General features: G+C 44.7%; 1 protein-coding gene across 1 annotated transcript; it reads left to right on the forward strand.

Annotated features, from left to right (window-relative positions):
* The first annotated feature begins 229 nt into the window (after nucleotides 1-229).
* On the forward strand, nucleotides 230-2,995 carry MEX3B (mex-3 RNA binding family member B). The gene is made up of 2 exons (XM_065641852.1): nucleotides 230-666; nucleotides 1,584-2,995. The coding sequence occupies exons 1-2, from the start codon at nucleotides 408-410 to the stop codon at nucleotides 2,993-2,995; spliced, it is 1,671 nt and encodes a 556-aa protein (XP_065497924.1). The 5' UTR covers nucleotides 230-407.
* Nucleotides 2,996-14,368: the final 11,373 nt, after the last annotated feature.

The raw sequence follows: 14,368 nt of genomic DNA on the forward strand, positions 1-14,368 counted from the left end.
AAAGAAACGCTGCCGTCGCTTGGCATTGTGGCCGGCGAGGAACTCGAGGGGGGGAAGCCATCGGAGCTCCTCTCGCTATCCTCTTCCCACCCCCCCACCCCACCCCCAGCCGACAAAAAAAAAAAAAAAAAAAAGGAAAAAGAAAAAAAAAACCTCGGGGGGGGGGGAGCCGCGGGAGGGGGGTCCTGAGAACATCTTATAAACCGGATTGCACTGAGAGGAGGAAAAAAAAAAAGCAAAAAAGATACAAAATATACAAGCAAAAGGCAACAAATCCCCGGTCTCCAGCAGTCGCCCACCCTCCCTTTTCTTCTCTCCTGCTGGCCATCTGCCTTGGGTTTTCCTTTGTGTCTGATCTTTTACTACTGAGCCGAGTGCAGGAGGAGGGTGCAACACACACAGGGACTATGCCCAGCTCGCTTTTTGCAGACATGGAGAGGAACGGGAGCGGCGGCGGAGGCGGCGGCGGCGGTGGTGGAGGGGGAGAGACCCTGGATGACCAAAGAGCCCTTCAGATCGCCCTGGATCAGCTCTCCCTGCTGGGGCTGGACAACGACGAGACGGGCTCCATTTACGACAGCGAGCCTCGGAAAAAGAGCGTGAACATGACTGAATGCGTCCCGGTGCCCAGCTCGGAACATGTCGCTGAGATAGTGGGGAGACAAGGTGGGTGACTGCATGCGAGGGGGTGTGGGGAGCAGGTCTCCCCTCCGCGCTGCCGGGCGGGCGGCTCAGATGCGACACTGGCCATTCCCACGAAAACTGCAGCTGTTCGGTGGTGGCCGGTGCCGGCTTCCCCCAGACAAAGAAAGTGCAGCAGACGTGATGTTTCCGAGGAGCGTTGTGCATCAGTTTCGAGATGCACTTTCAGCTGCCGGGAGGGAAAATAAAATAATATCGCGAAAATTATAAAATTTGCTCCTTTCCTCCGGCTGCAAAAGTTAGATTTGCAAGAGGGAACGGAAAGAAAATGGGAGCCTCGGTGCTATTATTATTTTTTTTCCCCCGAAGTTAGAAATCGTGGATTATTTTTAAGGAAGAGAAATTGAGTGGGGAAGTGGAACAATGGGATTGGAATAAAGCATCCGCAGTGGGGAATGTGGCTCATTCGGTACAGCAGCTGCTCCTCACCTTCTTAAAAACTGATTATATTTTTCCGAAAGGAAAGTGCCGAGCAGGAATGCAGACTGGCGGGTGTGTTGGTTTGTTCGGTCTGCTTGCATTTTATTTTTCTTTTCTGGTCGTGCAGTTTTTCTGCACGCTCTTTTTTTTTTTTTTTTTTTTGGTGCCATTCCTGTGAGCTGCACGTTGGTAGTTTTGGGGCAGTTTGCATGGGAGATGTGTTGGTGACCACTTGCGATGCCTTTGGGTGTGTGCCAGGGCTCTGGGCTGACATGACTTTACACCGTGACTGGGGCTCATGGATGAGATGCCAACGATCACCTGGGGTCGGGGGCAATGTCTTTCAGGTGGGTGTGTTTGGTCTCCTCTCCCTAGCTGCACCCAAATAATAGATTGTAACCGGTTCTCTCCCCCCGCCACTTTCTTCCCCTCGCCCTCCATCTCCCACGTCTCGTTCCCAGGTTGCAAAATCAAAGCTCTGCGGGCAAAGACCAACACCTACATCAAGACCCCAGTTCGTGGGGAGGAGCCGCTCTTTGTTGTGACGGGCAGAAAGGAAGATGTGGCCATGGCCCGCAGGGAGATCATCTCAGCAGCTGAGCACTTCTCCATGATCCGAGCCTCGCGGAACAAGAACACGGCCCTGAACGGCACTGTTCCTGGCCCCCCAAACCTGCCCGGCCAAACCACCATCCAGGTGCGGGTGCCTTATCGTGTGGTGGGCTTGGTCGTGGGGCCCAAGGGGGCCACCATCAAGCGCATCCAGCAACAGACGCACACCTACATCGTGACCCCGAGCCGGGACAAGGAGCCAGTCTTTGAGGTGACGGGCATGCCTGAGAACGTGGACCGGGCCCGGGAGGAGATCGAGGCGCACATCGCCATGCGCACCGGCGGCATCATCGAGCTGACGGACGAGAACGACTTCCACGCCAACGGCACGGATGTAGGCTTCGAGCTGAACGGCACGGGCAGCCTCTGGAGCAAGCCCACGCCGCCCAGCATCACGCCCACCCCGGGCCGCAAGCCCTTCTGCAACTACCGCAACGACAGCTCCAGCTCGCTGGGCAGCGCCTCCACCGACTCCTACTTCGGGGGCGGCACAGGGGGGGGCGGCGGTGCCCGCCTGGCCGATTACAGCCCCCCGAGCCCGGCGCTGAGCTTCACCCACAACGGCAACAACAACAACAACAGCGCCAACGGCTACGTGTACGGCGGGGGCGGCGGCGACGTCCTCTCCTCCCCGGACTGCTGCTCCGATCTGCCCTTCGACTCGCCGCCCGGCTTCGACCTGGCGCCCGCCCCGCCGCCGGGGGCCGCCCTCATCTGGCCGCAGTTCGAGCGCGGCCCCGCCGCGCCGCCCTCGCCCGCGCCCTCGCCCGCCGCCGCCTTCCCGGGCGCCGCGCCCGCCAATGCCAACCTGGCGCTGCTGGTGAGCGGCCCCCGGCGGGGCGGCGGCGCCCCGCCCCCGGCGCGGCTCTCCCCGCCCCTGCACGGCAGCGCGGCGGGGCCCGAGCACCCGCTGGCGCGCCGGGTGCGCAGCGACCCGGGCGGGCGGCTGCTGGCCGCCTCCTACCCGCTGTACGCCAACGGGCTGGGCTCCCACCTGCCGGGGCTGCCCTCCGACTCCTCGGCCTCCTCCTCCTCGTCCTCCAGCTCCTCGTCCAGCTCGTCCTGCTCCTCGTCCGGCGTGCGGCGGAAGGGCAGCCGCGACTGCTCGGTCTGCTTCGAGAGCGAGGTGATCGCGGCGCTGGTGCCCTGCGGCCACAACCTCTTCTGCATGGAGTGCGCCAACCGCATCTGCGAGAAGACGGAGCCGCAGTGCCCGGTCTGCCACAGCGCCGTCACCCAGGCCATCCGCATCTTCTCCTGAGAGCCGCCGCCGCGGGGGCGGCCCGGGGGGAGCGGCCGGGGCAGGGCCGGGCTGGGGCCGGGGCCCGCCGGGGGGTGCGGGCTGCGGGAGGGCTGGGGGGTGGTGGTGCGAGCGGGTGCATGCTATCCATAGTAACGGGCGACTCCATTCTAGTGCTAGGCTAGTTTTTACACTGTACTTTCATACGAAGCTTCCAAAACTCCCCCCCTTTTTTTAAAAAAACAAACAAACAAACAAAAAAAAAGAAAGTAGAAGATGCTTCTGATGATGACAATGGTGTGTGGACTGTTAGTAGAACGTGCTGGTAGTTCCTAGGATGCTTAATATGAAATAATTAAATCTATGGGTGGATACTTTTCTGAATGTTCTTGAAAGGGCAAGAAGTTCCTGTGAAAAACCACGATACTGCAGCTTTATCAAAGTTTAAAAAAGAAAAAAAAAACCTGTAACATATCTCTTATATATATTAAAAACGTTTAAAGGTTTTAAAGATAAATTGCATTAATACAGATTGAAGTATTTTATTCTTTTTTGACTTGAAAAATTATATTTCATATTGCAAAGATGTTTACAAGTATTTTAATTTAAGTTCAGTGAACTTTTTGTAGCTGGGTTAAATCTTTTTTATTTTAGTATGGCCTTATGGCAAAGAACACTGTATTATTTTAATATCACACAGTTGTGAACGGAATTACAAACCATAAAATGTGTAATGCTTTGAACAGTATTCTGTTGGGATGGAGATTTTATAGGTTCAGAAAAAAAATCTTTTAAATCTGCTTCACCCAGCATATTTTCTATTCAGTGATATAAAGCATATTTTATTCTATATTATTACAAAAATGGAAATGTATAAACATATGTCAAAAGGAACTGTTGAAGCTTTCTAACATTTGTATAAATAGAATTCAGTGGAAATTACAAAAATTCTGTTGCACCACTATAGTTTTAGTATTTCTATTTTAATACATTTGTTTACCACTTGTTTATGTATATGTAGGTGACGTTACTTGAGCTTAAATGTACTTTACTGAGCAAAGTTTAAAAACAAAGTATATTTTATTTTATGATAAAGGGCCTTTAACCTCATGGTCAAATACTAATATTATATTTGCTGAGACAAGATTTGAAATTGTATCAAGAGTTTTATTTTTCTGACATTTAAAGTTCTACATAATAAAAGTAAAACTTAAGTAATGGTGCTACTTCATGTTTTTTTAAGTATTTCTATATAAATAAAATAAAATATTACAGAAAAAAAAAGGTGCTCTGTGTAGTGATTTGATTTGATGTGCTGAGAGTGTCTTTTGGAATTTTTGTTCCTCGCTTGTAGCACTGAAACATGTTGGGAGTTTAAACTGTGTGATGTTAATGTTGCTGGAATTCTTTAGCTTGTGACGGCTTACAGAATAATCCTGCCAGCGATCATACCTTATGTTTTTAAAGATAAAAAGATGTGGTTTTTTAAAATATGTGGCATATTGCTGGGGTTATTGCGCATCAAAAAATACTTTTTTTTTTTTTTTTTTCAGGATTTTTAGTCTCGGAAAATACTCTGTTTCGTATGAATTGTTACTTCTAGCAAAGGGACCGTGCGTAAGAAACGGAGCTGAGCGCTGGGTTGGCTTTGGAGCTGAGCGCTGGGTTGGGTTTCTGCTCCGCAGGCAGATGGCGGGGAGGCTCCTTTGTTGCGACGCGCCGATGCAGGCTGAGCCTGCGGGTCCTGGCTCTGCCCTGCCCAGGGACCTCCGAGCCGTGGCCCAAACTCCGTGTTTTCTGCAGCGGAACAACGGCTTCGGTATCCTTCCCCAGCTCCTGGAAGTGCTTCTTGGTATTTGGCAGTTGTGGTTCTGGTAATTGGTGTTGACAAGCTTATTTGAATAAAAAATTTATTGCCGTGTAAAGTTTGTTTGCTTTTGATGCTGGCCGCAGTGGTACTGGGGCGAAGGAAGCGCAGGCGTTTTCTAACGAGCCTACGAACCCACCAGGCAAACCCTGCAATATTTTTGTTGCTGATTGTAGCCAACGTGTTTGAATGAACTTGCTGGATAAAAACGTGTTAGAGCAGATTTCAGAGGGTAGCTGCAGATCGCCGTAAGTGTTTGGGGTTGAGGGTGCCGGAGCACTTTGCAGCGGGGTAGTGAAAACAACAAAACAAACCCAAACTGTGTAGCGTATTTCATATGTTTGACTTTATGCTTAGCAGCGTGTGCCAGAGCTGCTCTGCTCGGATCTCCTTTATGGACTCCGGAGCTGCTGGGTGGGTGGGAAGGGGGAGGAGGGAGGATGCGGCAGGGGATGATGGGATCTCTTTGTTTGATTTGATTTTTGCTTCTTTCATTGAACTGTGATTGCGGTATCATCTGATTTATAGAGTTTAAATCCCTCACTGAGTGTTGCATTTGTGTCAGGAAGCTTGTCGTTTTGAATGGTGGAAAAGAAAAAAAAACAACAAACCAACCCAGTGCTGTGGAAAAGAATCTACAGAGTAACAGAGAAGATGGGCTTAAATACAGAAGTGGTACGGACCTTGAAAAAAAACCTTGGCAAAATTGGTTACTTTAAAGGGATGAGGAAGTTTAAGTCCACATGTATATTTTCTTAATGATGGATGTTTAGGAAATGTACTCAAAATGTGTCAATCAATTTCTTGTTTCGGTGTAAACATCCCGTGCTGGTGTCTGGGAAAAGTTGTGAAAATCACTATAAATAAAAAAGTGAATTTGATCACTTTTTGCTTAATTTTCCAAGCTTAGTGAAACCGAAAGGTAAATAGGATGAACAAAAAGTGAAAATTAATTCTCTTTTTTTTTTCTTTTTCCCCCTAACGTGCAATGCTGTGTGTCTCTGTGGTGTTAGCAGCAGTGGTGTGTTAGGCTGAGAGCAGCCGTGGTGCCTTCAACAGCAGCGCTTGTGCAGCAGCTCCACAAACGCCCCGACCTGGGCGGTCAGTGGGGCATTGCTCAGCTTGGCCAGCGAGTCCCTCCTTAAATGTAGCCTCCTCGTTGTCCGTGTTCGGCTTGCAGGACTTGACTTGCTATTTTCTTCACCAAACAGTGGCTGAAACAAAGGCAATCCCCTCTTTGTCTGTGGCCCTGGGTGCCTTTTTTGCCTCCGTATGCTGTTTCACCCCTCCGTGCACCCTCCACGTGCGTGTTGTTTTCAAGGTGGGAAGATGGGCTGCAGCGCCTTGAAATACTCGTGGTGTTTGTTGCTCTTTGGGAATTATTTCAGCCACAGAGGGACTGGTCTGAATTACTTTTGCTTTGACGTCTGGTGGTCCAGCAAGCCCCTTTTGCACTGTCTTCCAAACGTGCATGCGTGTCGGTGGTAGCAGAGCCAGCCCTTTGCCACATGCCGGCGAGGTCGGCAGCGGCCACCTGAGGCACCTCCCTTGCCTGGTCCCTCCAGCCACCGTTGTGTCCCCCAGCATTGGAGGGTTTTCCAGAGGTGTACCGGCACACGCGGTGTCTGTTGCGTTACATCCCCTTGCTTGCTGGCTTGCGGTGATGTGCCTGAACCCAAACCTGCTCCTGCTGGTGGGGCTTAAGGTCCCTCGCCTTTGGCTGGTGGAGGCGCAGGCACGTGAGCAGAGACAGCGTGGGGAGGAACGTGCGGGCTGCACATGTGCACTGCCCCCCGGATTTATGCCGTAGGTCAGTCCCTTGGACTGCAGAGGCCATAAATCAGCGCCGAATTTGTCCCAGGGTCGGGGGCCATATGGTGTGCGGGAGAAGGAGAGGGAAAGGGATACCCGCGCAAAAGGAGAATAAAGGCCTGTGTTTGGTGCAGGAATATTTCAAAGCCTGAGAAAGGGGCAAAGTTCAGTTTCTAATTGAGTGCTTTGAAATATATAGATGTAAATGGTCAATGTTTATCTTCCGGAACAAAGATCACTTTGTTTTTCAAGTGTTTGTGTGTCGGTGCTGAAAACCATACGTGGGGGTCTTTGCCATGAGAGGCTCCTCTGCAAAGTCTGGAGCTGCTTGGGGGTGCAGGTGCCCCCGGCTCTGTCCCTGTCCCAACCCATTGCTTGAAGGGATCGGCGAGGACCTGCACCTTTGGGGTGTTTTCCTGTCTTTGCTAATGTATGTGTATGGTTCCCAGTATGTATACACATAATTATCTCAAAAAAGGGTACATTTACATCTGTAAGAATTATTATATACAGAGTCCTGAGCTTAATTATTCCTCTGTCCATATCTTGTACTCCACAGCATTTGCATAACAATCAGACATCAAAGCCAGAGCCCTTTACTGGGAAAAAGGTCTTTCCACTCTATTATTGTGTTGCCAAATAAATTATAATGATCAATTTAATCTAAATTTACCCTTTAGATTTTTTTTCTGCAAATTGATTGAAACAAGACTTAAAAGCAAACTTTAAATTTAGTGGTAAAAATCTAGTACAGTAAGGTATTTAAATTAGATTGCTTTTTGTTTGATGTTTCTCACTCCTCTCTGCCGACCCCCTCACCCCTCTTTTTTTCGCCATTCTCCTTGTCTTGTCATTTTGGAAATTTAAATTATGCTTTGCTGTCACTGAAGTGAATGGGAATTCTGCCGCTGGAAGAGCGTGCTGGTGAGTATTGCATTTAATTGATCTAGAAATAGCTAAAAGTAATTATTCACCCTGCCTCTGCTTGTTTGTGTGTCCTGTACCTTGTTGGCTCTCTAGTAGGATGATTTAATTAGAGAACAAAGACTATTTTAAATCCAAGGTAGTTAAGGGTTGCTTCAGTCTGTATAATCATTTGAGTTTCTGGTTTACCTTTTTATGATGGTCTACATGGGAAATGCCAAAGGGCCTGACTCTGCAGCTGGATAGTGCTCTATCCAGTGGTGACCAATGTGGGAAAACACTCATAACCACTGTGTTTTCTTGCTTTCTTCTCAGAAAATGATATATAGATATATATATGACCATATATTCAATAAATACTTGTGTGCACGGGTGACTGCTTAAAATCCTCCAGAAAAACACGGGTTAGAAAGTCTTTCCTTTTTTCAGTGCATTAATGTTAATAGAAACTCGCTGTAATACTAGAAAAAAAAATTATTGTAGTTTTATTACTTAAGAATTTTAATGAGGCTTTCACAGTTGGATATGTAAAATAATTACATCTCATCTAATTTCTAACTTTGATTAAAAAGTAAAAAGCTTATTCTGGCTTAGTTTTGCTGAATTAGGTTGTATCTTGATGTGCTTACATAGTGATGAAGCAGTATCGAACACATTTAAGCATTTGGTATATGGATTATTCTTTAATGTTATCTGTATGCGTATCATATGTGCAACTCTGACTGTGCCCTAGACATATACATGCATATATGTACAATATCATAAGTAGCATATAGCCTTGATCTTTTAAGATTTGTGCAGTCTTGGTAAATCATCTCTATTGTGTGATGCTGAATTTGTTGTCTTAAGGAACATCAGGTGGGGCCGTGGTCTTCCTGGGCTGTGTTTTTCTGCGTGTTGGGCTCCATGAAACCAATAGCAGAAGCCTCCCTTGATCAGGATTTAATGCTCCCCATAAAGTAAACTCTGGCAAATAAAGTTTGTTTGCATATAAAATCTTATCCAAGGCACACAGATAATGGTTCTCCCTAATATGGATTTGTTGGGTTTTTTTGGTAGGGAAGTTTTTGCTATACCTTTTGTAACAACTTACAGCTTTCCAGTGGTAAGAAGATGATTGGTGAAAAAAAACCCCAGTCAGTTAAATACATTCATATTAAATGCATCTTATACCTTTACCACTACAAACGTGATTGATTAGCCATCTCAAGAAATGTATAGCCTTTGATAAGACTGCACCAAGAGAAGTGCCTTACTAGTTTTAAATGGAGAACAAAAAGAGTTTTTTGATGTTCCTCATTACTGGTTTTCCACTTGTGATGGAGATAAAACACAGTAAAGTGCTTTTTCCTGTTATGTATAAGGGCTCTTCTGCCTTTCATACCTGGTAGAATTGTGGCCCACTTTACATTAGTATGAATGGCAATTGCCTTGTAAATGTGGCTGCCGTGAATGGGTGAATAGTCTGTCATCTCTTATTTTGTCCTTCGTCTTTATGTTTTATTCACTTTTACCCTCTACAAAAGAGCGTTAATGTAGACCTGAGAAAACAGTAGCAATGCTCCAGTTCGTTATAGATCTAGTGGCAGGTTTTATTTCATTTTGATGTTCTTTGTATTTTGATGGGTGTACTAAACATCGGAAGCTATTTTAATCAAAAGAAGATTTCAACAAGAGCATGACATATTAACAGTGGTTTTGATAGAGCCACGAAAGTTTCTGTTCCACATTGGGAAATTATTTCCACAATTTAAGTGCAAAGGGCAAGTAAATCATACCACTTAAGATTTAGAGAAAAGGAGTGTTTTTCAGTATTTTTAGTTCTGCTACTGAGTCATTGTATCATCTCGGCTAATTAATTTCACCTTTTATATGCTTCAGGATTTCCATCTGTGAATGATCTAATGACACCTACTTACAGGCAGTAAAGTGAAGATTAATTAATTGACATTATTGAAGTATCCTGAGGTGGAAGTCCTGATGTAAGTACAAAATATTATTACTGATACTTCCTAATTAATCAGTTCACAGTAGCCAGCATGTGGTAATCATATTGGTTTAGAGCAAACAAACACAGAACTGGATTATATGTGAAATTTGTGAGTTGTTTTTTTTTTTTTTTTTTTTTTCCCAGATTTCTGTTTTTACATGTTATTTGAATGACCTTATGCAGTGAGTGTAAGAATCTCCCTTCCTCCCCTGGCACTTGCAGGTGTGATGTGCTTGACTGAGGAGAAAGATGTGATCCCAGCATTACACATATAGGCCTAGTAGGCTTCGTTGTGGATATGGAAAAGCAACTTTGGGTGGCAATTTTCTTGCCTCTGCAGGTGTAACATCACTAACACTTTAAAATGTGAAGCTTATTTTTAATGGTGATGAAAATGTTAGCATTATAAAGAAGCATACAGCACCGATCTGGTAATCCCTGTGCATGTGGTGGGTGTTACTGAACAGAACTTTTCCTGCGTGAAGGAGCGGGGTCTTACATCAAGAAGCATCAGAAGGGATCTGATGTTGGGAAATTGTTCGTACTTAATACGGATAATAAGATCTATTCGTACTACTGATGGCTGGGAAACTGTTTGCATAATGATATGACTACAGCTGTGCAGGTCTTAGACCACATCTTTTTAAAATGGCACGAATAGCTGGAACAGTGGAATTTGTGAGTCTTGCTGTAATAAGATCTATGAAACGTGTGCCTAATTTTTCATAATGTTCAATACACAGTTTGGTGTAAGGTGAATGTAGTTGCTGTGTATATCTCTTTCCAGAGGCCAATCACATTCCTAAATGACTCAATACACTTTTTGTTGCTGGAAATGTAAGTCACAAGATATTTTTTGGAATTATTTGCAACTGTTGCACAAGTGCAGGAGGGAAGTTTAAAGCTTCACAAACATATTTCTTTAGCCTTATGTCACTTCTTTTAAAAGAGAAAGCAATCACATGCAATTATGAAACTGCTTTGTGTTTGACGCAGATGAAGATGTTTTCAGGCCACAAAAATGTAACTTTCTATGACTAATTTGAATTAAAAACCCACTCCAGCAGAAAATGTCCTCAATCTTTGGAGTCACATGGTTCTTGGAAAGCTCTCTCTTGGCCGTGCAGGAGGTCAGGCTTTTAAGGAGAGAGTTTGTGCACAAACGTGCAGCGCTGCTAATGAGAGGAATTTCACGCTTCTCCCCCTGCCACCAGCTCTGAGTTCATCCTGCCGGCTGATAGATGGATGTTGGGCCATTACTGAGCCAGTGTAGCGAAACGCTGTAACTCCAGCTAAAGAGATGGCCTCCAGAGACTAGGGTCACCCACCCCGCGAAAATAAAAAGTGATTAAAGGTATAGGCTCCTGTTTGTCCCTGAGTGAGTCTCTGCTATATGGCTGCCCTTCCTTTTCCCAGTGGTGGTTTTCAAGCCAAACGGCCCTTTCATCATCACTCTGGCTTAGCAGCAAAGTTGCCTGTCGATAATAGCAGGCTTCACTTCTTCCCCAGCTAACTGGTAGTCAGACAGCCAAAGAATGGCCTGTCCAAAATTAGGATGTGCTCAATGCACCATCCGCTGGTGTTGTTCCCATAAGCCTAATTATATGACTTTTGGGTCAGACAATGTCTCAATTGTGGCCCTTGGCAGCTACGGGACGCCTAATGCTCCATGAATGTCTAATGTGGAGTTTGATGGCTGTGACTGAGGCTGCAGTTCCACGCTGAAATTGAAAACATCCGTGTAGTTGCCATAGAAAACCGGGTCAATGGTGCTTCCATAAAGCATTAATCCCAGGGAAAGCTCTTGGGTGCATGTTGCCTGTACAAATCCATGTAGGGTGAGCAGTTTATGGTGTATTTCTCTTTCAGGTAAATGACAATTAAGGAGTCAGATTGATTTGGTCTATAGCAACCTATTTCAGAATCCTAATTTATTGCAAGTGCCATCCCTCATCCACTTATCTCTATCTTTTCTTCTATTTTGTGCATTTAAGAACACTTGTGAGGTATCTTATGAACATGGCAAGCACAACGAATATGGCTTTGTATTAGTAGGTTAAAAAAAAATCACTTTATGTTTGCTTTGACTGTAAAATTTTAGGTAGAACCATGCTATCTTTACAACACTTCCTATTAAAACCTGCCATTTTTACAGGCAAAAGCAAGGTATGAATGTAAAAGGCAATTCATTGTAGATGAAGGCTGTAATATGCTTGTTCATTTCAAAGGAGAATGTATAACTAATTACGTTTTAATTAAATCTCTAACGTCAACAGCTGTTTTTTAACGGATCTTTTTAAGCTACATTTATTTTTAGTATTGTTTAAGATCATCTTTCTTTGCATGCATCTCTCTTCATGCATAATTGCCTTTTAAAAAGTTTTCCTTCTTTTAAAGTATCAACTAACACTGGCATACATTAAAGGCTAAGCGCTGGTAAAATGTGTTTTTTAAGGTGCTGGCTGTGCCTTTTCTAAGTAGAGAGCTAAAAGAGGTGACACCACCAAAACGCCCTTTGTTCTCTTTTTCTCCCAGAAGTAAAAGGTTCCAGTTCCAAATCCCAAATTGCCAAGGCCAGTTTCCAGCTGACAGTGGTTTAGGTTGGCTGGCTGTTATCAGTTCCTCCACAATGCAGCTGCTAATTACAGTAATAGCACAACTATCTCTTCAGACTGAGTGAGCCACACTGGTTTAATCCTTTCCCTCCCCCCAGTCAACAACTGTATTAGTGAGCATCCTTTAACTTGTAGAGGAAAAAAAAAATCTGACCCCTTTTCACGTCAAGAAACTTAGCCAAACTTAGGGCTTCACATATCAGGGCTTCCTTCTGTTGATTTTCATAGAACTTGTGTCAACTCGTAAAGCTTCAGGTGTCATTGCAGCTTCTTATTGTTCTTGGTTTGTCCTTTCCAGCCTGGATCATCCACAAGCAGAGAGGAAGGAAAAAGGAGTCTTTGCTCAGCCTGTAGGAGCTTAGAAACACTTTGATGGGACTCAACAGAGCCTATGTCAGGCATTAGGGTCAGAACCACACCACAGATCTCCATCTGTGCACAAATATGTAGCTAATATCGGTTGTCTCTCTAATTTTCTGTAAACATCAAAATCAAGAAACCATGAGAGCCCTGTGTTGGTTCTGGAAGGTAGTTCCATCATAGATTGGAATGCCAGTGTGTTTGCTAAAATTGTATAAACAGTAGGTAAGAGTCCATTATCTCTTTCAGGAAACTGGGCCTAGAGGCTCAGAAAAACTTGACATCTGAGGCTAAGATAATAATTGAAGTAGTGGCAGTAGAATAATGACAAACCAGAAAAACTGGTGAACCCTCTAGCTAACACCTGCAAATGCATGGTGATTATGGTTTTCACTGATAAATGGAGATTTGTGACCCCCATGATTTGCAAGAGCAGAGTTGACCCTTTGTATTTCACTGTTAAATTTCTCTTCTTATAAGTGCACTGCGTCCAATTTTGATCTCAGGGAAGTGTAAATCACAGTTAACATTGGTGACATCACTGTAATTGCATGTATCTGAAGTCAGTATATTTGAGAGAAAATCAGACCTGTTCAGTCTGATTCCACAAAGGGGGTGTCTCTGAAAGCAGAGCAAATTCACACAAGCGATATGAATTATCCCTCTCCTGATGCTGCTGTAAATGAAAGCTGAATCTGACCGGCTTAGTGCTATGGCTTGAATAGGATTTTTGATGAAGCATGCTGCAGCTCTCTCTACAGCAAGAATGTCTTTTATTTCAATAGCGTAAAGCAAGCAGAAATACTAAGATATGTGGCATTTTTTCAGAGTGGCAAAGGACACTCCTGTGTCCACTCCTGACAGATGGGTCAGCCCTTCTTGCGGCAGCAGACAGCTCAAACTGCTTTAATGAATCAATGGAGTGACTAGCCTAAAAATTATCCTTGGGGCACTTGCAAGTATTTCTGAGAATATAATACTGAGCAAAAACACTTGCTATGGTCTTGTGGGACATACACAAGAGAGTTAGAGTTGAACTTGCAGCTGTGCCTTCTGATGTGAGTAAATCACTGGATTTCTCCTCTCAATTTAGTTATTAAACAGGGAAATAGTCTTTGCTTGCTGTATTAGGGTGCTGTGAAGATAAGTTAACTTCCATTAAAAGATGCTTAAAATTCTCATTTGGAGAGCATAATAGAAATGTGAAGCATCTTGTTATTTTAGATGCTGTGGAATTAGCAGGCATGGTTAATCCCTAGTGTTCAACAACAATTTCTCCATACCGGGACAGAAAAACAGGGCCAGTAAGAAATGTGCAACAGCTAGGCTGATGGTGACTGCAGTGAAAAAGCATTTTGATTTGTTGGTCTCTCAGAATTTTGCTTAATGTGTTGCTGTTTCTTCTTGTTAGAGCTGATTGAATTGCATAAAACTGAATTCCAGGAGCTGAGTAGCTACATGGCATTGTATTAAGAGACATACCAATCACTCTGGGATTGCTTTCCTGATGTCAACAACACGTACTGCATACCAACATCGGCGCTGTACTAGAGACGCTCTTCTATGTGTCTGGAAAACTGCATGACAATTTGTGCAAGATGAGCACATCTCACATGCTGGGTTATTGAAAAGTTGAGTAACTTGACTAGTGTTATTTTCAATACTGTTTACCAGCAGACTCTATATGTTGCCTTTTAGACCTACTGTCATGTTGGATTACGATTACTATCAACTGGTAATTGCAAAATTCTAATTTATTTGTGTGTGTGTGTGTTTTCACAGGTAACACTTATTTAACAGAGAGTCATGTAGAAAGCTCCTGTATT

This window comes from Caloenas nicobarica, chromosome 10 (genome assembly GCF_036013445.1).
Source record: "Caloenas nicobarica isolate bCalNic1 chromosome 10, bCalNic1.hap1, whole genome shotgun sequence".
Classification (NCBI taxonomy): domain Eukaryota; kingdom Metazoa; phylum Chordata; class Aves; order Columbiformes; family Columbidae; genus Caloenas; species Caloenas nicobarica.